General features: G+C 37.5%; 2 protein-coding genes across 3 annotated transcripts; one reads left to right on the plus strand and one right to left on the minus strand.

Moving 5' to 3' along the window:
- Positions 1–1,936: 1,936 nt before the first annotated feature.
- LOC140170679 (vesicle transport through interaction with t-SNAREs homolog 1A-like) lies at positions 1,937–13,700 on the minus strand. 2 transcript variants are annotated; one of them, XM_072193924.1, is made up of 8 exons: positions 13,600–13,700; positions 8,224–8,282; positions 6,962–7,072; positions 5,580–5,666; positions 4,965–5,049; positions 4,453–4,523; positions 3,339–3,396; positions 1,937–2,155 (listed from the first exon to the last, which is right to left on the minus strand). In XM_072193924.1, the coding sequence occupies exons 1-8, from the start codon at positions 13,694–13,696 to the stop codon at positions 2,133–2,135; spliced, it is 591 nt and encodes a 196-aa protein (XP_072050025.1). In that variant the 5' UTR covers positions 13,697–13,700; the 3' UTR covers positions 1,937–2,132. The 2 variants fall into 2 exon arrangements, with proteins under 2 accessions (XP_072050025.1, XP_072050024.1); XM_072193923.1 differs by having other exon boundaries at positions 1,940–2,155; positions 3,335–3,396.
- Positions 13,701–14,002: 302 nt separating this feature from the next.
- Positions 14,003–20,826, plus strand: LOC140171896 (large ribosomal subunit protein eL34-like). The gene is made up of 5 exons (XM_072195238.1): positions 14,003–14,051; positions 16,127–16,198; positions 18,465–18,558; positions 19,300–19,403; positions 20,580–20,826. Exons 2-5 carry the CDS (start codon positions 16,134–16,136, stop codon positions 20,656–20,658), a joined length of 342 nt encoding a protein of 113 aa, XP_072051339.1. The 5' UTR covers positions 14,003–14,051; positions 16,127–16,133; the 3' UTR covers positions 20,659–20,826.
- The last annotated feature ends 1,805 nt before the right edge of the window (positions 20,827–22,631 follow it).

Genomic DNA, 22,631 nt, shown 5'->3' on the forward strand with positions numbered 1-22,631 from the left:
CACCTCTGGTCTCCTTACAGATGGAGAGGGAGGGGGTCAGCTATGAAACTAGTTTATAGGAAGCCATTAACCTTTTGGGCTGTTCCCCAATTGGGCAATTCCAGTTGACATCCATACACCCCCTATGGAAGACATGACCTTAATCTCCCACACAGAGGGTGTAGATTGGAAATGAAATCACCCATTCAGGTAACCCCATTTGAAATTTACACCCCCTGTGTGGCAGATTAAGGTCATGTCTTTCATAGGGGGTGTATGGATTTCAACTGGAATAGCTCAAAAGGCCAGGGCAGAGATCCAGTAACTGCACTTGCTAAAAGTTTGCTTACCCAAGCACAAGCAAATGAATTACAATCCCGGTGCATGTTGTTTTTACCCTATTATGCGTAACTTGTTTACAAATTCGCACCATTTCCACCGGCGCCAGACTTGTTTTATAGCAGTTGTGATGTAGTCTCGTCCTCGTCTATTACCAACTCATTTTGATTTCAGAAACAATAATAAATACGCTGTTTGGTAAACACTTCAAGGCCGTTCTATGGGACGCACCAATCGTTTATACCAAGGTAACAATAACCATGTTGTAAACTAGACATTTCGCCATCTGCATCACACACTGTTGTATCTTAAAAGGCTGCCTTGTGTCATTTTTACCATCATTGTTGTATAGGGTGGTGCGTTTAAATGTACACTAGCTGGAAATTGCTTTGTCGCCCTCTGGCATTTGGCCTACGGATGTGTTTAGTCAAAGAAAGTTATTTTCTGCATCTTGAAGAGTTAAGCTTTCATTCCATACCAAACTCGACTAATTCTGAACGGATTTTCATAATTTTTTCGCTATCTTTGTGATTGGTGAGGAAAAAGCTCCTTCCGGCCTTAAATTTAAAGGGACAGAACGTAAACAAAGTCACATGATGGGAGGAAAGAGAGGGAAATCTGCCTCCGATGCTGGACTGGATCGTGTTGTTAAGCTTCACAGTGATGGCAATAGCTTGACAGAAGTGGCTAAGATAATGAATCGCAGCCGTAGTTTTGTCTGTAAGGCTTGGGCCAGGAGATTTCATCCAAAACCAAAGGACCGGAAGCGGAAGCGGAAAAGCGGACAATTCTCCCAAATTTGCTGGAAGGCGAGAGAGGATGGAAAAATAGATGCCAAAGAGTTATTGAAAACCAGGGAGGTGCCAGTTCCTAAGCAAATGTATAAATGTAAGCATACAAACATTTGACAATAACATTTAGAAGGTTTCCAATGGTGTAAAACACTGTTAATGCTTTGTTTACCAAAAAGTTTAATTGCTAGTGTACATTTAAACGCACCACCCTATATTTCATATTGTTATTTTAGATTTCAGCATGCTTCTCTCTTTTATAAATGGACAGGAGATTATAATATTGTGAATAACTAAAAATTAATATATCAAGTTAATTTTACAGTCATCACGATTAGATGAGAATAATTTTTTTTTAAATCACATAAGGCAGCCTTTTGAGATATGACAGTATGTGATGCAGACAACGATTATTGTTTAGAAATGAGTTTAGGTGGGTATGATTTGATTTGACTTTGACTTAATTTGTCAATGCCTTATTCCAGTTGAAATCCATACACCCCCTATTCAATACATGACTATAATCTTCCAATACTTGGGGTATGGATTTCAAATGGAATCACCCACTCAGGTAACCCCATTTGAAATTCACACTCCCTGTGTGGAAGATTCAAGTCATGTCTTCCATTGGGGATGTAAGGATTTCAACTGAAATAGCATAATAACTTACAAAGTTACAAATGCTTAAAAAGAGGAAGCCCTGCCAGAGCAGTTCTTCTGGGGTGAACCAAACCTGCCTGGTTATCAAATTAATTAGTGACAAGGAGATAACCTTGTCACTGATTAATTTGATAACCAGGCAGGTTTGGTTCACCTCAGCAGAACTGCTCTGACGGGCTTCCTCTTTAGACATGTTTATTTTCATCACATGGTTCGTTGTTACCCTGGTAACAATACACATATGTGACTGACATCCAATAGAACATGCCCCTTTATTTTACCTGCTTTAGTTCTATCTAGGCCTAGCAATGAAATACACAGTTAAAATTATAACAGTTAATATAACAAGACATATGAAGACCATCAGGACTCTGTTTTGAATGATCCTGTAATAAGAAAAAAAAGAGAGAGACCAACAAAATTGAAAAATGCAGTAAAAAACATACTTTTGCTATTTATCTGCGTACATTAAAGGAAGAATTAGAACTTTGTATTGAGGGCTTATGATCAGAACCAAGTATGCCTACTTCAGGCTAGAAAGGATGACTCCGGCAATCACAACATCATGCCTTATATGTTAGAAAAACACACTCAACACACGATATTCAAAATTCCTGCGCCGAAATTGTCTAGTGCAATTACGTCATGGTTACTTGTGCTCAATTGTTGTCAGCATTAATTCATTGTATTACTAGGACGTCATTGTGGATTAGGACGGTATTTTGAATATCGCGTGTTGAGAGACGGCTGTATTAATTCGTTTTTATGGTCAATACGCGTTTGTTTCAAAATGAAACCATGTGATTTGTGATTGATAATTAATTTTCTATCATATAAGGCATAATGTTGTGATTGCCGGAGACATCCTTTAAGTTCACAAGTTTACCAAGTATCATTTGTTTCTTTAACCTCTCAGGGTGTTTGGTGAGTCATTTTTGTGGCCTTTTATTTTCCCCCATTGTTTAGAATCATTAAATATACATTACACCATCTGGGCTACCTTTCAGTTAGGTACCACCAATAGCAAAATGACAGGAGAGGGTAAGTATCTAACCTGCTTCCAAATATTTTAACCCCCTGAGCTCTACCTGCCGATGTAACATTGCCTCTGATTGGTCAATTACATGATATCTTCACTTTAATCACCAATCAGAATGGAGCTTTGCAAATAATTCACCCCAATTTTTTGTGTGGTGAAATTATTCTAACAATGTTGCTGATTGGTCCAATTTATAATGAAAACTTCTTTTCGGCATGTGGTTCTCATGGGGTTAAAGAAAACTTGCACCAGAAAAGCAAAATATTACCCATTGTCTGTAATAAACGCTGCCCTCCAATTTTTCTGTGAAAAATTGACAAAAATGCAAACATTTCCATGCTATATCGTGTGAATAAGCTTAAAACTTGCATAAGTCATGTCAGTCTTGTAAGTGACGTTCGCTAAAGCAGAATCTACCAATATTTTGCATTGCTATAAATCTACATGAAAAAAAGCTGGATTCTCATTTTAAATATCTTTTACTTCAGAAAGGAGGATAATAGGGGAAATTATTAACAACTATTACCTACGCATCATTGCATTCAGTACCCGTGAACTCAGACCAAGATCTGCATCTGTTTCATGTAACTGAAAGAAAAAAATGACAAAATTAAAACAACTTTGAAAAGATCACAGAGAAAACAAAATTAACATTACATTATCATTTACGGTAAGTAGGATCTCTTTAGGGCAGACCATGGTATGCATAACACACTGCAGGTAAATTTGTTTCATCCTAAACCTGGCATTCTCCTATTAAAGCCATATTATAACATTTGCTGAGGAAGACGCCCTCGCTGAATTTTTAAAATTCCTTTTTTTTACACGATTAAATTGTACTTTATTAAAACAATATACCCTGCAAAAATCAAGACTCTAGGTGCTGTAGTTTTGTCAAAATCCGAGATTTTGAATAAAACGCAGGAACCAGCGCTTTATTATTACGATTGAATTATTAGTCGAATGCATACACGATGTTCATAACACACAGTACGTACACGGCGTGTGGGACGGTGATACACACAACAAAGGGTCGTACCACAACATGACCGAAGGAGTGGTACGTATTGGCATACATGTGCGCTGGTAGTAAATTCCAATTTTCTTTGCTTTGCCGTAGTTGTTGGGCTCAAAAATAAAAGGGGATATATCTGACTGTAAAAGCTAACATTTTATGGCAAAGAAATGCTAATCTATTTTGTTTGAAAATGTTATAATATGGCTTTAATTTGTCACTGAGGTATAAGTGTGCTAGTGTCATAGACCAGACAGGGAAATCCTCTTTTGCTCAAAGCACTACAGCATTCGTCTTTAACCATGAGCTTGTGGGTTTGAGTTTCGGGAAGGACTGAGTGAAGATAAAAGCTTAGTGACTACGAATGAAACAGGTTATTTCACTGAATATTTCCAATGATGTGGGCTGGGAGTCAAACTACATTCAGCTGGACAGGCTGTGACAAAAATGGTGGCACCGGTGGTCCCTGGTGATTCTAAACACCAGGTTGACCCGGTTTGGAACACTTGAGTCGATGATAGCCGTTTTTTACACTATTTTGCTCACCATGCGTTGCCAACCATAGTGTTACGCACGCACAGGCCAATTACGAGTCGGGAATCGTTTTATCAAATATCTTTTGTTCTTACCCTTGATCTTGATTTTGTTATTTTTTCTCTGTCCCTGTGAAGATTGTCCAAGATTTCTTGACCAAGTTCCTCTGTAAATAAAGTCAATAATATCTAATGTAAAATGTATACTACATATGCACTCACACGCTAAGTAGAAGATATTATTATCTGCAAATTATATTTAATGTATTGAATTGTTTTTACTCTCTAGTTATAACTCTATTTCAATTTCACAAAAAGTGCCTTCTTTTGACCTTATTAGATCAAATAGGGTCACATACATTAACCCTATGGGTTCTGCCAGCTAAATTATTAGCCTCTAATAACTTTTTTGATTGGATGCAAACATGGCTATAATCAAGTCTTCAGCCAATCAGAGATATGGTAAGAATAGACCAGTAAGGCTGAGTGGGAATATGTTTTAAATTGCCACGAGATCTAAAAGCTCTATATTGATTGGTTACTCAGATCATTATATCATGTACTTAACCAATTAGGGGCCATGTAAGAATGTAGATTTAATCACCAACCTGTTTCCACTGTCATCCTGTAGCCAGCCTCTAACCTCTTGCCCGACCTTTCCAGTCTTTCTGTGTTGTCAAGTAGCCTTGTTCTCTGCAAGAATAGTTAACAGCAATACATGCAATTGTCATAATTATTCAGGAGTTTGTTCTGGACATGCTGTAATGTTGGTAGATTCGCCAATTTCGTGCAAGGGAGTGGCTACATCATGGGAGGTATTTGTACTAGGGGTGTAAATTAACGGTTATTTGTCTCCCATGATGTAGCCCTTGATGTATATTTCATACATGTAGGAACAGTATGATGAATACTTTACAAGGGATGTTACAGCATCAAATAATCATTCATGACAGTCGAGTTTTAATACTTTGCCTGCAGGCCAGAGGGTTCAACATAAAAAGTCCAAAGTTTCGAGATAATTTATCAAAATTTCCACGGGTATCCTAAGAACCACTGAACCAATACTGTGCTTGTTTGTACTCATTTTAATGCATTTTTCATGGCGATTCCAAATATGGTCATGAAATTGTGCAATTCTGAAATTTTTGAACTTGTCGTCTGCAGTCGACACCCATGTCGGGAAAGTTAATAGACGGAGTGTTCACATTTATATACCAACCAACCTGATCTTCTGAGCCCCTGGCATCATCCATCCCTAAGAGTTCCTCTCTGGCACCATCTATATCACGAAATGCAATTTTGGCTTTCCTCTGAAAATGAAATAAACAAAAACAGTATGATGATGAAGTTGTACAGGTATAGCTAAGTATACAGTTTACTTAATATTACTATACATTTTATTGTTTTACATGTAATAGTACCGTTATATAGGGCACTAGCATCGATGGCAGCTTGGAACTGGCTTGTAACAAAGCTGCACGGTCTAGTATTAATGACACAAATATACCATGTAGAGGGATATTAAATAATACACTAATTAACTACACCTGTGTGTACAGATTTTTGTGATTACAAGCACAGTGACAATGATGTGATGACCCTTTCTCACTGTTCAAAAAATGATATGTTGAGAATATATATCATATGTGTCAGGCCAAATAAAACAATAATCATGTTTCACGTCCGCTCCCGCTTCCTATTTTTGAGGTTTCTTCAATTATATTTTTATTTTTTGAAATTCAGTCATAGAACTTTTCAAAAAAATATGTCTAGGAAGTTAAGCTACTTTCTATAGGCTTGTTAAAGCAATAATGTGTGATTTGCATAAAGAATAGATTCCTATTTAAATGTTTGTTTTCACTGATCACATTATCCTCTTTTAATTTCGAGCCAAACAAACGAGGTATAACGAAGAAAATTGCAATTTCATTCCAGCGCCTACAATGCATGTACTACGCTCGCTCGCCGATCGTAACATGTAATACTGCACGGAGCATCGCGCTCGACGTGTGTACACATAAGCTGACATAAACGGGAGATGTTAGCAAGTAGTCGATCGATGAACTATGAATAAATCCGGGTTGACCCGGTTTTAATATAAAAAGTTCAATTTTACTGTTATTAAAGCACTTCAGGCTTAGTCTTTTACGTGGTATTTTAGTACACCACTGGGCATTATAATTATGCAAAAAGTAGAAATCCGAGTAAAATTGAGGGCGTCGCTGTAAAACAAATCACACATTATGGCTTTAATATACAAGAAACACTTTTGGAAGGTTTTGTGATCAGAGAAAAATCAAGCACATGGAGCGGAAAGTACACCTTACATCAACAAGCCTTGGGATCTCCTTGTGTGTCAGCTTTATTTGTCTCAATATTTGAGAGCAAACAGGTCATACTCTCCTCTGACTAGCCTTAATATTACGACGTAGTATTTGGATTGCTGCGCTGACATTTTTATGCTGCGGCTCAACTTCTACTAATAATAATTTTATGTTGCGGCTCTATTTCTACTGCTAAATATTGTGATGTAAGCGCTTCAGAAATTTTCTGTCATATTTTTGCTTCTAAAAAGCTGTTTGAGCAGTGGTGATCCAATACCTACCAAATCTTTTTCTAGCCTGTTGAGTTCTGTTTGGTAGCTCTTTAACCTTGTTGTGTATTTCTGTCTGTCTTTGGCGGGAATGCTTCGGACCTCCAGGTCCATTTGCTCCAACTATTAAGAAAACATTTGACAGAATAAAAAATAAACATAGCACATGGAATAAGCCCAAATCGGCCAGGGCAGGGTAATCAAGGCAGAGAGAAAATCAAGGTCAACAGTTTTTAGAAGACCACTTCGGTGCACAAATGCCTTTTTTTTACCCTTTGCGCTTTCCACACATTTGTAAAAACCATGTCTTTATATTAATTGATATTCTAATGAGTGCACAGTAGCTAAACTTTCTATGCCGGGGGGGGGGGGGGGTGGCCTAGTAATTTTCTAAAAGTTGCTTTCATTTGTTTTGGTCTTTTGCTATTTATATTTCAAGTGTTTAAGCTATCAGCGGTTAGTGGCTATTGATGTCGGGAGACGGTACATCGTTTGTGTATCGATACTACCATTGAGTGTACCAACATGTCGGAAGTCTTTGAATTTTCCGACTATCGATAATTTCGACAGTCGATAACAGGCCTATATTCTATCAAACCGTAAGTAACAAGCTCTTTAGAATTTATATATGGGATGAGTGATATTTTTTTTAATCCCAAAAATGTTTCATAGCGTGGGTCGCTCGAGAGGTCTAGCTACAAATTTGCTCACAGATATCTTCGCATTTGAGACTAGAGTCCGAATCTTATCTATCGTTGAAGTGTGACAGCATATAAAGCAATAGAAGTTCGGAAGTAAACACAGGCAAATCACAACGAGTTATCCCAATCGAAGCTGTTGTTCAAATTGCACTTCAACTAAATTTTAGACTGTTTAAAAAAGCAACCTTTGCTCTAAAATATAAAATCGACTGAGCAAAATAACTTTAGTCAAAATTTAAACATCAAAAGAATATTGAACAAGCGTGATCATGTGTTGCAAAAAATGTCACCGCTGATCTACCGAAAAATGATTGCTCAAGTTCAGAGTTTTTTGGTAGATCAGCGGTGACATTTTTTGCAATGCATGTACAATGTTTATGCATGTTACTCTGAAGCAATCATTTTTCGGTGATCAGTGGTGTGACATTTTTTGCAATGCATGTAATATGCATGTTAAATATTCTGTTGATGTTTAAATTTTGATGAAAGTTATTTTGATTAGTCAACTATATTTTAGAGCAACGGTTGCCTATTTTGAAATGTATTTTTGAGTAAATTATGGGGTAACATTACCAATTCATGAGCTTCATCTATCTGTCTCTCTGCTGAACTTGTTTGGGATTGCTTCTCACCTGCGGGGAAAACAAAAACACATGTTGATTGTCTCGTTGCAAATAATTACTCAAATGGGCTGAAAAAAGGGTTTTTTTCTTTAAAATCAGAAAAGAGAGTATAAGAAAAGTAACAAGTTACAGAGCGAATGCCGAATAGGGTGCAACTACTAGTCTTATTACAAGACTGCCTTACCCCACCCCTACCCCTAAACGAGGACTGGACTCAAGTCTAGCAAGTTGCACCCTATTTGGAAATTGTACCCAAGTTAGTGAGTTACATGTATGTAGAAATGGGGCTTACACTAATTACAATTTACCTGATCAGTGCAAGCAACTCTGGAAGCAATGAAAATATTTATAATCAGGGGAATAACTATAATTAAGGGCTGGGGTATGAACGTTTGGACAGTATTTATTTTGGGACATTAGAGCACATCATACATATCGAATTGCATTCTGAATACGAAGAATGTCATTCTGATATCAAATAATTTTGGTTTTTGAAATTCGCAATTTAATACACATTTTATGGCAAATCATTAAAATTGATATTTTTGATATTTAACAGTACTCGGTAAACTTTATAAATCTGATGATTTATACTTAACGTGTATGTAGGTGGGATGAAATGCCGACGATCAATTGAAAATTTTGACCTTTCGTATTGAAGATATGGATTTTTTTCCCCAAAACACCAAAAAAAAATAGGTCTTTTGGAAAAAAATCTATATCTTCAATATGAAAGGTCAAAATTTTCAATTGACCGTCGGCTTTTCCTCCTGCTACATACACTTTAAGAATATATCATTAGATTTATATAATTTACTTCGAGGACTGTTATATATCAAAAATTTGAAAAATATCAAATTTTTATAATTTGTCATAAAATTTGTATTATATTGTGATTTTCAAAAATGAAAATTATTTGATATCAGAAAGACATGCTTCAGATTCAGAATACAATTCGATAGGTCTGAGGTGCTCTCATGTCCCACAAAATATACTATCGAAACGCAATAAACGCTCATTTTAGATCCCTTAAAGACAGAGATAAAAAGAATTGATCGCGTCTGACGTCATCTGTCAATCAAACTCGAGCACGGTTTGTTTACAAGTGTCATGATGATGACTTGCTGAACACGGATTTATAACCGGGCGCCTTATTGTTAATTTTGCACCTTTCGACATGCAAACCATCTCAAAAGTTATAGTAGGAAACTTTATAGTAGGAAACTTTCTTTGGTGAAGGTACCATGTCGACAATGCCTAGAAAAGCTGCTTTTTGCCTTGTAAAACTACGTAATTTTTCGCCATTTGCTGCTATTCCTTTTCTCCGATCAGCACCAGATAGATCGGTCTTCCTTTTACGGACTGATTAACCTGTGTAAACCAATCAAAGATCGTAATTGACAGTCACATCAGACGCGATAAATTCTTTTTATCTCTGTCTTTAATTATAGGAGTGTCCAGTTGTAGATTTATCTACATTTTTGTAGACTCACTCCCCAGTCCTATATACGCCGTACCTGTGTATATTAAGGACTGGCTCATACCATTTTGTCTATGGGAAATACGCATATTCGATGCTAGAGTGCTTTGCTATCGTTTTTCGGTCGGACAGCGGTGCAATTTTTTGCACCGTACCGGAGGTTATTTATTCAGTTAATGTTGAAATTTGGAGACTAAATTTTGCTGAGCCTGAACTTATGAAGACGTAGTTCACCACGTAAACTTGTATGGCTCAAAATTCGGACCGCTCGCCAATAAGTTTACTGACATAGTGTATTTCCAGGCGGTTGATGTTTTTTTCATACTCACATACAGTCCACAGGTGTTCCAGAGAAAGTCATTAATATATCCTGCTACTTCACAAAATAAAACGAATTCTCATTACGGAGAAATTTCAGTGAAAAATACGTGCCAATATGACTCTACGGCACTAGACCAATCGCCATTCTAACTTCCGGTTTTTGAGAGCAGTTTTGGGGCACTTTGACCTCTGACATATATCGGAAAAATTGACGTAATTATTATTAATTTTCTTAATATTGTCATAATGATGATCATTAAAAATACTAAATAATTAATTTATAGACCTTTTTCTCAGACGTCACCAATCAATCGATATTGGGGTCCAGCATTCGAGTCATCAGCACCCAAACGCGAATACCGCGCCGGCGCGAGCGGTTAACTTTGCGCCACGCTAGGCGTCCTGCGCGAATTGCCAGCTCGCAGTACGCGTTTAGTTCTTCACGGTGTAAAAAGTAAACAAAATTGTGAAACAAAACAAAGATTGAATTTTAAATAGCATCGCGGTTTTTCCGTATCTTTTGTATTTTATGGCATCAAAACTAACTAGACCAAAGGTAACTTGTATGCAGTTCCCGTAAACAATTATTTTATGGAAGCTAACGTGAAATATGACAAAAGAGAGGAGAAAATACGCAATATTTGGTGGTTTTACATCGTGGACACGTGAGAAACGCACGTGTTGTTTGTTTACATCTCAGACCCCAATATCGATTAGGTGACGTCATCAGAAAAAGGTCTATACAATACTAATATTTTTTATATTTGTTTTAATTATTGTAAAACATTTTAGATTATATTTTGTACGCATAAAAACCCAATATTTCTGAATTCAGGTCATCTACGTCCATGACGTCATTGATTGAGGTCAATTTCCATAATTCGACGAATGGACTTACATAGGATTACACAGAGAGATATTTTGCCAAAATTTGACCATTTCTATTTAGCTTGGCCCTACTTTGTCTGCGTTATATGAAAAAGGACAGCCTTAAGTAAGTAAATGTACAATGCTTTTGATGTTTTGATGTTTTGGGAGACTGGGAGGGATCAGAACAAAAAAATTATGGAGCCTATTCTTGACTGTGTAATATTCCTTCAACGAGTTTCCGTGCGGTAATAACCTTATACGATGGACAGATAGTATCAGTTTGTGAATGAGGACATCGTATAAGTTCCTTGTACTAACTAATGAAGACGTGTCAGACTTATGCCTGCCACTTCCACATACTTGTGCATAATACGGAAGGTCGATTTGTGCCCATAAATGTTTAGGCCTATGTTAAACTGTATGTTATACAAATTGTACAGCTATCATTTCTACCCTATGACGAACCGACATACCTGTAAATCAAATAGCCCACAAAAAACTGGTCATCGCTGGTATTTTTCATGAAGAAAAACAACACTTTTTACGCCGAACATGTCCAAAACACGCCAGCTGACGTACAAGCCTCCCCACGCATGTACATAAACAAGCCGTGTTCATTGTTTAATTGTCACCTGCAGCTGTTCGCAAGAAAACTTTCTGCATAAAATTACCTGGGGTCGTTATCAGGCCTGAGACACACTGGCACTAGTTTGAGGACAGTCACTATGAGTTAAATGTCGGCACATGCAGAAAATGCGTGATGGGTCGCCATTTTGTGACTCGTGCAAGCTAACACAAACAAATTATTGGACTTAATAATCTTTTCAAGTTTTAATAAAACGTGCATCTATCATGATAATATTACATTTTATTATTTTATTATTTGAATTACATTTGCTATGTCAATTTTGTGTCCATGTTAATTTTTATATGGATTTACCTGTGTTGATTTTAAACTGTTGTGAACGTGGAGCTACGCAAACTGGCAGGCGATTACCCACCATGCAATGCGAATACACGGAAACGATCCAGTTTAGGATGCATCGCAGTTCCTATTGTGTAAACCAGGCGTAAACCGCCCATCCAACCTGATCGTGTGCACAGGATTTGTGCTGGAGGCTAGTTAATGCGCACAACCAATGCGCAGAAGAAGACCTTGATACTAGGCGGAGCTTACGTTTCACAAGAATGATTGACAGCTGTGAGTAAGTGAAATTCTGTTCTGTGATTGGTACAAAAATATGGTTCTCGTATAAATGAATATATTATCCATGGCTTCAAAATTAGGAACTTTTTCTTCAACAGAGCCCTATATAGGACTCTATGGTCTCTACTCATCATACACGATCGTAGAAGATCTGGCTAGCTTATTTACGCTTGCCAATCAGGCTAGCTATTTGTACGGCGTGGCCTCTCATCCTTTATTATCTCTGGTCTTGTCACGCTGGTAGATTTGCCCATCTGTGATTACTGACCTGGATCTGACAGAAGATTGTGGAATTTACGATTTTCAGCAGCAGGATTTTATGAAACTGCCAATATTTGCAAGTATTCTGAAGGATCGGTAATAATTAAAATATTTTTCATGGTGTCGGTAGTGCAAGTTGAAGTTAGTGAATTTGTGGTTTTGTATGTTATGTGCAAGAGTGTTTTCAGGAAGCGTAAATAGGCAGGCCGTTATGCTAAACTCTCCATCTTATATGTAAGTTCGGCGACAAACTGGACACATCACACGGTAGTGTGATGTGTCCAGCCTGATATATGTCAGACTCAGACTCAGAGTGACAAGTCAGTGTGAGTGTAATTTTAGCAACATTATGATTTTTGATGCAATCGCCTGTCGTGATCGGATGTGTTTACTCCTTAACTTCCATTGCTTCACACGGTGTCATGCTTCAGCGAATCCGACTGGATATTTGGCTAGACTTCTCGAGCAAGCAAGGGCCTGCGCTAGCCCTAGAACTCTGGCCATAGTATCCGTTTTTACTTCCACTAGGGCCAGAGGCACTTACATTGAAAAATTTGTTGGAGATGCTTGAACGATCCAGTACAAAAAATCAATGCTTGATCGAACCAATACAAATGTGTGTCAGGTCACTAATTAACATGATAAAACCCACTTGAGAACACACAATCGCCAGTCATTTCTAAAGACTCATTTATACTCAATCGCTTTTGCAGAAATCTGAATCGCACGCATGATCAGTGTACTAAATCGCCGTCAGATTTGCCTGCTGAGCATGCGCATGAATCGCTGTTTTTCAAAAGCGACACGTAGGCCTATATTGACACCCTCTGTCGGTCAAGGATTCAGTCTGATGATGAGCAACCCGTGGGTATAAACACAGCTTTACACAATGACTAATTTACATAGGCACAAAAGACCGTGTTCATGTACCGTTACTCAGCCAAACATGGCAGAGTAGGTCCCGGATGACGGTACATGTTCCTATCTCCTCAACGTTATACCTTTCCAACAAGGAAAGAGATACGAAAGGCGAACGTCTAGCCTGCGCCTGGCAAAACCAAAACAAATGCCAAGTCTGCAGAATTCGGAACCTCGATTCTTGTTCGGAAAATCTGGTGGCCATGTATGGAAAAACAAGAGCACAAACAACAAATATCTTTATCTATAATTCATGAATATGTACTTACTGCCTGATAACTGAGGAATTTTGTTAATTTTGGTTGTTATTTCGGCAGAAATAGCCGCAAATTGGTGCTCGAATTCCTCCATCGCCGATCCTGCCATTTTTTTCTCCGAGCAATTCTAGAAACAGGATATCCCAAATGATGGCTAAATATTAACCAGAATCAAATTTAAACATTGATTAAAATTAAATTGTTATTTTCATACCACTTTACACCTCTATATAGTTCTTATGATTGAAAATATATGTAATAAATACCTTTATTGTGTAATATTTTAGGCCAATAATGTTTTCTTAAATCAAAATCAATTATTATTATAGTCTCGTATTAGCATCTACAAAGTGATGTAGTATCAGATTGACATTCAATGATCAGACTGGTGTGGGTGATCTTTGAATGTACATTCTGGTGCAGAGATTGTTTTCTGACCTTTTCTCCACGGGCCTGAATCACTGGTGAGTCGCGGATCCCAGTGAGGTTAAAATCTCTCCAAATCCGTCAAATTCACAATAATACATGGTTAATAAGATACATATTAGGGTAGAGTGTTGTATTCCCAACTAAAATCATGAAGATTGAATCACACATGAGTTCGTAAATGATGTAAATGATGCGATTTTGTACAGCATGTATGATGAACGAAACATTGCAATTTTATGCGTGATAAAAATTGATAAAAGCTTACAAGCTTACAAAATACCAAGAGACCACTTGCCGTGGTGTGTACATTAGCCAATTCTAAAAAAATCATTTGAGCCCTAATGTGAAGCTAAATATATAAAAGTTTTTAAGTTCATTGATCATCAATTTATTATATAATATTTTTATTTTCACTTTCTAGTATTTGCCAGCCAAGGCAATGCCAGCAGGCCTGGCCTGTTGGCCCATATATCATGTTCACATTGCATGATTGTGGGTTTAATTTATTTAAACTTGAAGGAGTATTTGTGATCTAGCATCCTCAAATACGACAAATTAATCTGCAAGAAATTTTTTGTACCGTACATAAACAATTACGACAATACTCTCGTAGGACTATGTCTATAGTATATCAATATATCTAATCAAATTCAAGTATTCATGAAGAAATAAAGACGATATAATCGGCAAAATTCCAGTACAAGATGTTTTTATGCAAACCGCACAGCAGTTCACCGCATAGCCATTGGAAATGTACAGTAGCCGCGATATAGCCTCAGTCCTCGTGTTCTAATTTTTTGCATTGCAAGTCTGCCGAAATCTGGAATTGCAAATGGGCTTATTGTGGAATGATTCAGTGGTGCGCCCTCTATTCTGTCAAATAAAAAAAAATTATATACAGGATTGCCAACGCCCAAAATTTCACAAGGGATTACAGCGCTTTGAGTCCTCTACGATCTGGAGAAAGGCGCTTTATAAATCCAAAATTTATAATTTTATTTATTATTATTTATTATGTCAAGAAAAATACAAGCTTTAATTTGAGCATCAACAAGGCCAGGGTACCGTAGGCAAGTTCACAAAATTTTCAAGTAGGATATTTCACATGGAAATTATTTTGTTTTAAAAAAAGGTGATTATTTAACTTAAAAAATGAGGGGTCAACCATGTCTGTAGGTCAAAAATTAGCGAAGTAATGGGCAAATGTCTGTTTTTAAAAAACTGCACTTTTCTGCGACCATCATTGACAAGCATGTAATGCATCATTTTTTACCATGATGATCCATTTTACACAAAGGCGATTTTATTTTATGAAATCTAACTTTCACTGCATGCTGACTTCTGTATCAAGGATAAAGTACCAGCACTTTTTAGACTACGTCGTTAAGTTTCTGGTCTCCAAATTTCAAATTTTTGTATTTCCCTATGGGGATTACACAGTTAAGCCATTGACTGTGAGCTACTGTGGTCGCAACTTTTTGGATTGAATGTCGCCCTCTGATAAGCAATGTGGACATGTCTAACAAGGGTACATGTAAAGGGGTTGTGAGTTGTGACGGAGGGGGTGCATGGCATGATGACTGACTTTCGGGGTACAAAATTTGATGAAAATAATCAAAAGTTTCCTGCAACCAGCATCTAGTGGAGGGATTTTCCACAGCCCTGGCTTTGCCTTTGGCTACACTGCACTGTACCAATCCATGAATCTCGAGAGAATTGGCTGAAAGTCAAAACATGTACTCATTCAAATTTTAATAATCGGTAATTTTAATTATAGTAAAATACCAAGGAACATTATTCTGTGGCGTGGTGGATATCATAACGCTACCAAAATGTGAAGGGTATTATGGATGCCCTGAGAAAATAGTTGTTTAGGGAAAGTCCAGGATGCAATTGCAAGAGCATGATTGAATTTCACTTTGGGATACAAATCCTGGTAAAAAATAAATCAGGAGATGTGCCATAAACTTCCAATTTAAACCAACATCACATTGGTTAGCTTCGATGGATTATAAACAATTCATTATTATGATCAATAATATTGGTCTTACAATGTGGTAGCTTTTCAAGTGTAACTTGTTCCAAACTTTTTTGTTACCCCTGTTTTCAGATCCAAGATGGTTCAGCGATTGCATTACAGGAGGCGTCACTCCTACAATACCAAGTCCAACAAAGTCAGGATGTAAGTTATAATAACTTTGGATTTAAGTGTGTCTTATTTTTACATGTTGGTTCATACAGAAAGCAGAAGTGCTAATATGATGTAGGCCTACAATTTATGTCTTGGGGCACTTGATTTGTCTTGTTGATTTTCATCATGATTCATGTTATAATTAGGGATAACCATCAAAATTTCATGTTGACCCTATTGCTACAAAATATTGTTTTCTGGGTAGCACTCATCAACAGAAGTATTTTGGTGGTTAAATGGTCAAAATCGGTCAAAAACTTTTCAATTATGAATTATCAAAGTTTCCCATTCTGACCGGTCATTGGAACGAAATAAAATGCAAGGTCCAAAAATAGCAATTGGGAGCAAAATTGGCATAAGCATATATTTACCTTTATATATTTCTTTATTTTAACATATTTGCAAACATGAAACAAGCATATTGTGAAAGTATCAAAGGGTTTCTTATGAAATGGCACTTAACTAGTCACTGGCATAACTTATTTTTTCAAACCGAGGCATTGAAATCATGCATTTAGAGGACATTTGCCAAAAATCATCCAAGATAGCCGATATGGCACAAAATCAAAATTGCACTAAGAAGGTGAACTTTTTTTTCACAACCAAGAATTTCAATGTTATTGGGTTTAATATGACCAATTAGTAGGTGTATGTAAACAAAATCTTTTGAAGTTTTGAAGGTCATTGACTCATTCACAACAATAGAGATTATCCACTTTACTCATCATGCTCATGTGTGACTTCTAACAAAAGGCGCTGGTTCCTGTAGTATTCCTCATTCAAACCAAAGATATTCAATACATTATGAGTATCTTTGTTCAAACCAATTCAATGCTTGACCTCGGAGTTACCAGCATGACTATTGCGGGCTATTTTGAAACAGTTATGGTTGCACATTCATGTGAAAGTCCTAAACAATGTATAGCCAGCAGCAAGTTGTAGATGGTATGGGCCTAAATATAACAAAACGTTTAGGGTTGAAATCAGGTGAAAAATACATCAAATGAGCACGAAACTCCACATTTATGTTCAGAAAGGTGTCTTCTTAGCATGATTCGAAAGGAGTATGGAAATTCCAAAGGGAAGCTGGTGATTTAATTTGTAACTCAAGATCTACTTGTTCAATATTTAAACCTTTTTACAGAGGGTATGACAGAGGTATTACTGGCAACTCTGCCAAATTTCAGCTCAGTAGGCCACGTTTTTCACCTGAAATTATTGACATGAATATTTTGTGCCATTCTTGAGCAGTGCTAAACTCCGCCACTGGCAATTAAGCGCACTGTGGCGATGGACCAATTTTGACTCGCACTTACAGAAAAACGAAATAAGTTACGTTGCTGTAATTTGCAAGATAGTTACAAAATATAATTGGCAGTAACTTCCCCAATTTTTACAGAAAAATATTGAAAATTAAAAGAATGAGATCAATTTAGAAATGTCTGTGCAAGCAGTGCACAGTTGAGCTCCCTTCATGTCTATGGGAGTGGTCTAATCAAGTTGATGGTTCATTGGTCATCCCTATTATAATTGTGACCATCCACCACAAAGTGGTAGTAAAGTCAGCTCCAGATCATTTTCTGTTTAATTGCAGATTTTGAAAAAATGCACTTTCAGCTTTAAAATGACACCTCAACCAGCTTTATCGGACATCTGGAAATGGTTCATCAAAGGTCAAATTCCTAATATATTTAACATAGAAATCCATTTACTGTTTTTGATTGTATCTCAAAATAAATCCATTTACTGTTTTTGATTGTATCTCAAAATGGAAAATGCCGACTTAACGACCAGTTTGTGGTGGATGGGCACAATTAGTACTTTTTAAAATGTTATGTTGTATGTGCTTACAATGTACCAGGTTCCTTAGTGCCGTACTATTACGCTGACTTTCGTATTCGGCGAGGAGGACGATTTCGACCTCCTGGTTTGTTTACAAACAGAGAGGTAGACAAAAGACCGTTCCACGTGTCCAAACACTCAAGTATCAGAAGGATGGTCCACAATAGCGTGATTCACGTAACATGAATAGGGATTAAAAAGCTGTCGCGTAGAACCATGTGCTTCTATTGTCCAATTTGCCATCAAGATTTCATATGGAAACAGTTCAGACCCAGGACAGGATCATGTCAGAAATTAATATATTGTTCTGGGTCTGATTATTCGACTACAGGTTCCTGTGTTTTTCCCCTCTCATTTCATCGTTTTAACACAGGTTGTAATTTTCTTTATTTTTTTTTTCTGGTTATTTTTGCAGTGTAAAGACCCCTGGTGGCAAGCTGGTCTATCATACCCACAAGAAGAAGCCCAAGGCATCAAGATGTGGTGATACTGGAGTCAAGCTTCAGGGTGTAAGTTTCTGAAACAAAAAAACAATTTAATAGATTGATGCCTCACAGGGTCAGAATTTCATCAAAATTCAGCAATTTAGTTCGCCCCAAAAATCAGGGATGAGATTTCCTACTTTTTGTTAATTCAAATTTCCACATTTTTGTTTATTTTTAGCCCGTTTTGGGACTTCATAGCCCAATTTGCGCACTTTTTCAGACTTTTCCTGCAAAGTCACTTCAGGCCACTGGCATCCCTCAAAAATCTTGTACATAACAAGAACATAACAGTTTGGTAAATCAAAGTTGAATCATGCAATATGTAATGTCTACACATTACACAGTAGATATTGTGAGAATCACTCAATTCATTGTATTCTATTCCAGCTTGTGGACTCCTTGTCACTTTTGCCTAGTAAACCATCTGGCATCATGCTTGGGAGTAATGTCTCTGGTTGGTCAGCGTTTACTGTCAGCTCCCCATATTTGTCATTCAGCCATTTTGCCATTTTTTATTTGACCATAGTAAAACACTGAAATTGACACATTGGTCAGACAAATCTGAGCATGTCACCAGACAATTTGTTTTCGGTGATGAAAGCGATGACCCAAGCCATCTGGAATGCGAGACGTTAAGTTCATGTTATGAATACGCCGGTAATGGCTTTAAAATTTGGCCTTGTTACAAATCCTCATTGCTTAAGACCATATTAGACATAAACCTTTGCGAAGTTTAACTTATAGGTTTGATTGTTCTCTCAACAGGTGTGGGCCGCTAGACCCAAGAAACTCATGTCAATGTCCAAGCCTAAAAAGACGGTGTCAAGAGCATATGGTGGTACACTCTGTGCAAAGGCTGTCAGACAAAGGTATAGTACCATTTACTTAATATTTCATATGGGTTTCAGGCTCAGAACTTTGGCAAGAATCCATTCTGGCAGAGATTCTCTACAACTTACTAGCATGAATATACAGAGATTCTGGCAGTTTTTTGAGCCTGTACGCTACGTAAATGGGGATATAATATAAATTGTATTTATAAATAAATTTGTATTTATAAATAAATAGCAAATTAGCTGATTCCCAGGATTTTGTTTAAAATATAAATTCCTGGACTTTTGAAGCTGTATCTGCATCCATTAGAGTGAGAATAATTACGATTCTCTCTCAGCGGTTCAGATTGTGCAATTCATCACCAGGAAATGCAAGAAGTGAAGATTAAATTTACACACCAAACTACTGACAATGTAATGTCAACTCTGCAAGCAGTTTTTTTATTGAGGAAACTCGATTTCTCCACACATGAGAGATGATGTTTGAATCCACGATTAATTGCTGCAGATTCCATATATGTTTTGTGTTTGACATCAGTTTCACGTCATGACCATGGAGATAATTTGCGCAACGTTTTGAATAACTGAATTAAATTGAAAGAATCCCTGATGAAAATTATGTTAGGTTGTACCCAACCGTCTCCGCTATGTTTGGACTTTGCGTATGGCTCGTGGAGAGTAAAATAGTATACCTCAGGATTATTTCATCATGCGCCTGGCCAGCCCTCGAATTAACCCACGGCACCCAAGGCATTTTGCCGTGGGTGCCCACCCCCACTGCCGTAATGCCCTTAAAATATGTCCTTTACCCAAGGCAGTCACTTGCCGTGCCCTCTAATGAAGTTGCCGTGGGTGCCCCAGCCCTGCCCCTTTATTTATATAATCATCTATCTATGTTTGTGTGTGTTTTCTTCCATTTTGAGAAATTGCCTTGGTGCCCTTCTCAAATTTTCAACAGTTGCCATGATGCCCTCTTGAAATATTACAAACTGCTGTGCTGCCTTGCCTTTTCAGTGAAAATCCAAGGCAATTATCAACTTGCCCTAAAAAGGTTGCCGTGCCCCTTCAGATCCTTAATTGAGGGCTGCGCCTGGCAGACTTAAAAACGTGCATGTTTGCGGTGTGTGAGTAATACTTATATGTTAACTTTGTAACTGTATTAAAAGCATATTTTCGTACTAATCATTCCTTTCTCTTCGTTTTCCTCCACAGGATTGTTCGTGCTTTTCTGATTGAAGAACAGAAGATCGTACAGAGAGTCCTCAGGGCACAACAACAGAGCAAGAAGTAGACTTTTGGCACAATCCATACAGAAATTTATACAGAGCAAAGACATTACAATAAATGACATCATGTATCCGATTCTGAAGTCAAACCAGGAACTCTAGGGACAAAGGGGGGATTGAAAAGCATCATTTATTCAAATAAATGTCAGCAATGCTTGGACTTGGAGGATAAATCATGTTTGTGATGGTTTTGTTTTGTTGTGTTTACTTTATATCTGGGCTTATTGACCAGTAACAAATATCAGTTGTTCATTATTGTTCCCAGAACAAATTCCCTAACAGGCAAATAGTTTTCAGAGGGGATGAAACAAGCACCGTTTGTATTTACAGTGAGCACAATAAATATGGTCACAGTTCATAAATCATGACCTTACAGCAAAAGTGAGGGTCGATATCAAAAAGCAAAGTGTCCATAATAACCACAAGGATGTTTTCTTTGATCATTTTGAGATATCAATGACTGCAAATAATGCAGAAATAACCAATGAAATATCATTGCCTTATGAGGAGAGTGAGAGCAATCACTCTCTATTGCTCTCCTTAAATCTGATATAGGAGTGATTTTTAGCTCTCCTTAGTTGACCATTCTCTCCTTACATTCTATTGTAAATGCTCTAAACAGCTCTCCTTAAAAGCTCCAGAAGAGCTATTTAATGCTCTCATGAAAATTCCAAAAGACAAGCCCTGAAATATGACACGAAAACATCTTTACAGATTCAAAATTGCACCAATATTGGTTTTGTGCACATTGACAGTAAACTTATTCAACATGTTCAATCATGGTGAGTGCCATGGACAATGGGACTTGGTAAATGTTGACGGAAAGTGAAAACTTGTGGTGTACAAACCAATAATGTTGCAAGTTCCGAATTGGTGCCTTCCATTGGTTTAAATGTTTTCAGTTTCATAACTTTGTTATTTCTTCATCATTTCCCGTCATTGTTATCTCAAATTAATATCCTTTATGTCATTATGGTCATCTTGATGTTCAAATTCAACCTTCACTTTGGCTATAATTAGCGGCCTTTTCAAGCATGGCTTACACAATAGTAGGTGCTGCGCTCAACTACGTGTACGCCATTCTATATCAATCCGTGATGTTATGAGTCCCGCCTGTTATGAGATGATTATAGTATAGAATTTTCTTATAATTGGCCCATTCCTGCCACATTTTGGCTCGGCTAATTCCAATCAGGCTGAAATTAGGGTAGTGGAAAACTAAAAGGGAGGATGATTGTTGTTTCACCTGAACTATGTTCAGAGGGAGCCTTAAATAATCACGATGATGTGTTGGGGTGCGTTTGTGAGTGAACATGTTATGTTGAGAACCATAAGTCACAAGTGCTTCAATAATTAATCTTATGGGCAGTGTTGCCAAAACTTTTCGGCGTCAAGGCGCGGCGCATTGACTCGCCAGGCCGCGGTAAAAGATTCTCAAGTAGCCCAATTTTTAAGCTTCCAAAAAGCGCCTAATACCAGATATTTGGGCGGATTTACCCGAATTTAGAACGCAAAACACCCAATTGGGCGGAAAAGCACTTGACTTTAATAATTTATGCATATCAAGTAAAATACCTTGTGAACAGATTATCTGGCGATTCGCATGGGGTACAGTGACGTAACTTGGTGGGGAGTAGGGCGGCCAGAGGTTTTCGACCTGATTAGATTTTTGGCGCAAAACCTGTTAAATCGCAAGGTCATTTTTGGGGTCATCTGGGTCAAATCGCCATAGATTGTTGCAGGTTCATGAAAGTTGGCGGGAACAACCACCGTAGCGAGACCAAAAATGTCAAGGTCAGTTTGGGGTCATATCGCCATAGATGTTGCAGGTTCATAAAGTTGGTGGGAACAATAACCACATGCACCGTAGCGAGACAAAAGATGTCAAGGTCAATTTGGGGTCATCCGGGGTTAAATCGTCATAGATTGTTGCAGGTTCATAAAATTTGGTGGGAACGACCACCATAGCAAGACAAAA

The sequence above is a fragment of the Amphiura filiformis genome, chromosome 15, assembly GCF_039555335.1.
Source record: "Amphiura filiformis chromosome 15, Afil_fr2py, whole genome shotgun sequence".
Lineage (NCBI taxonomy): Eukaryota > Metazoa > Echinodermata > Ophiuroidea > Amphilepidida > Amphiuridae > Amphiura > Amphiura filiformis.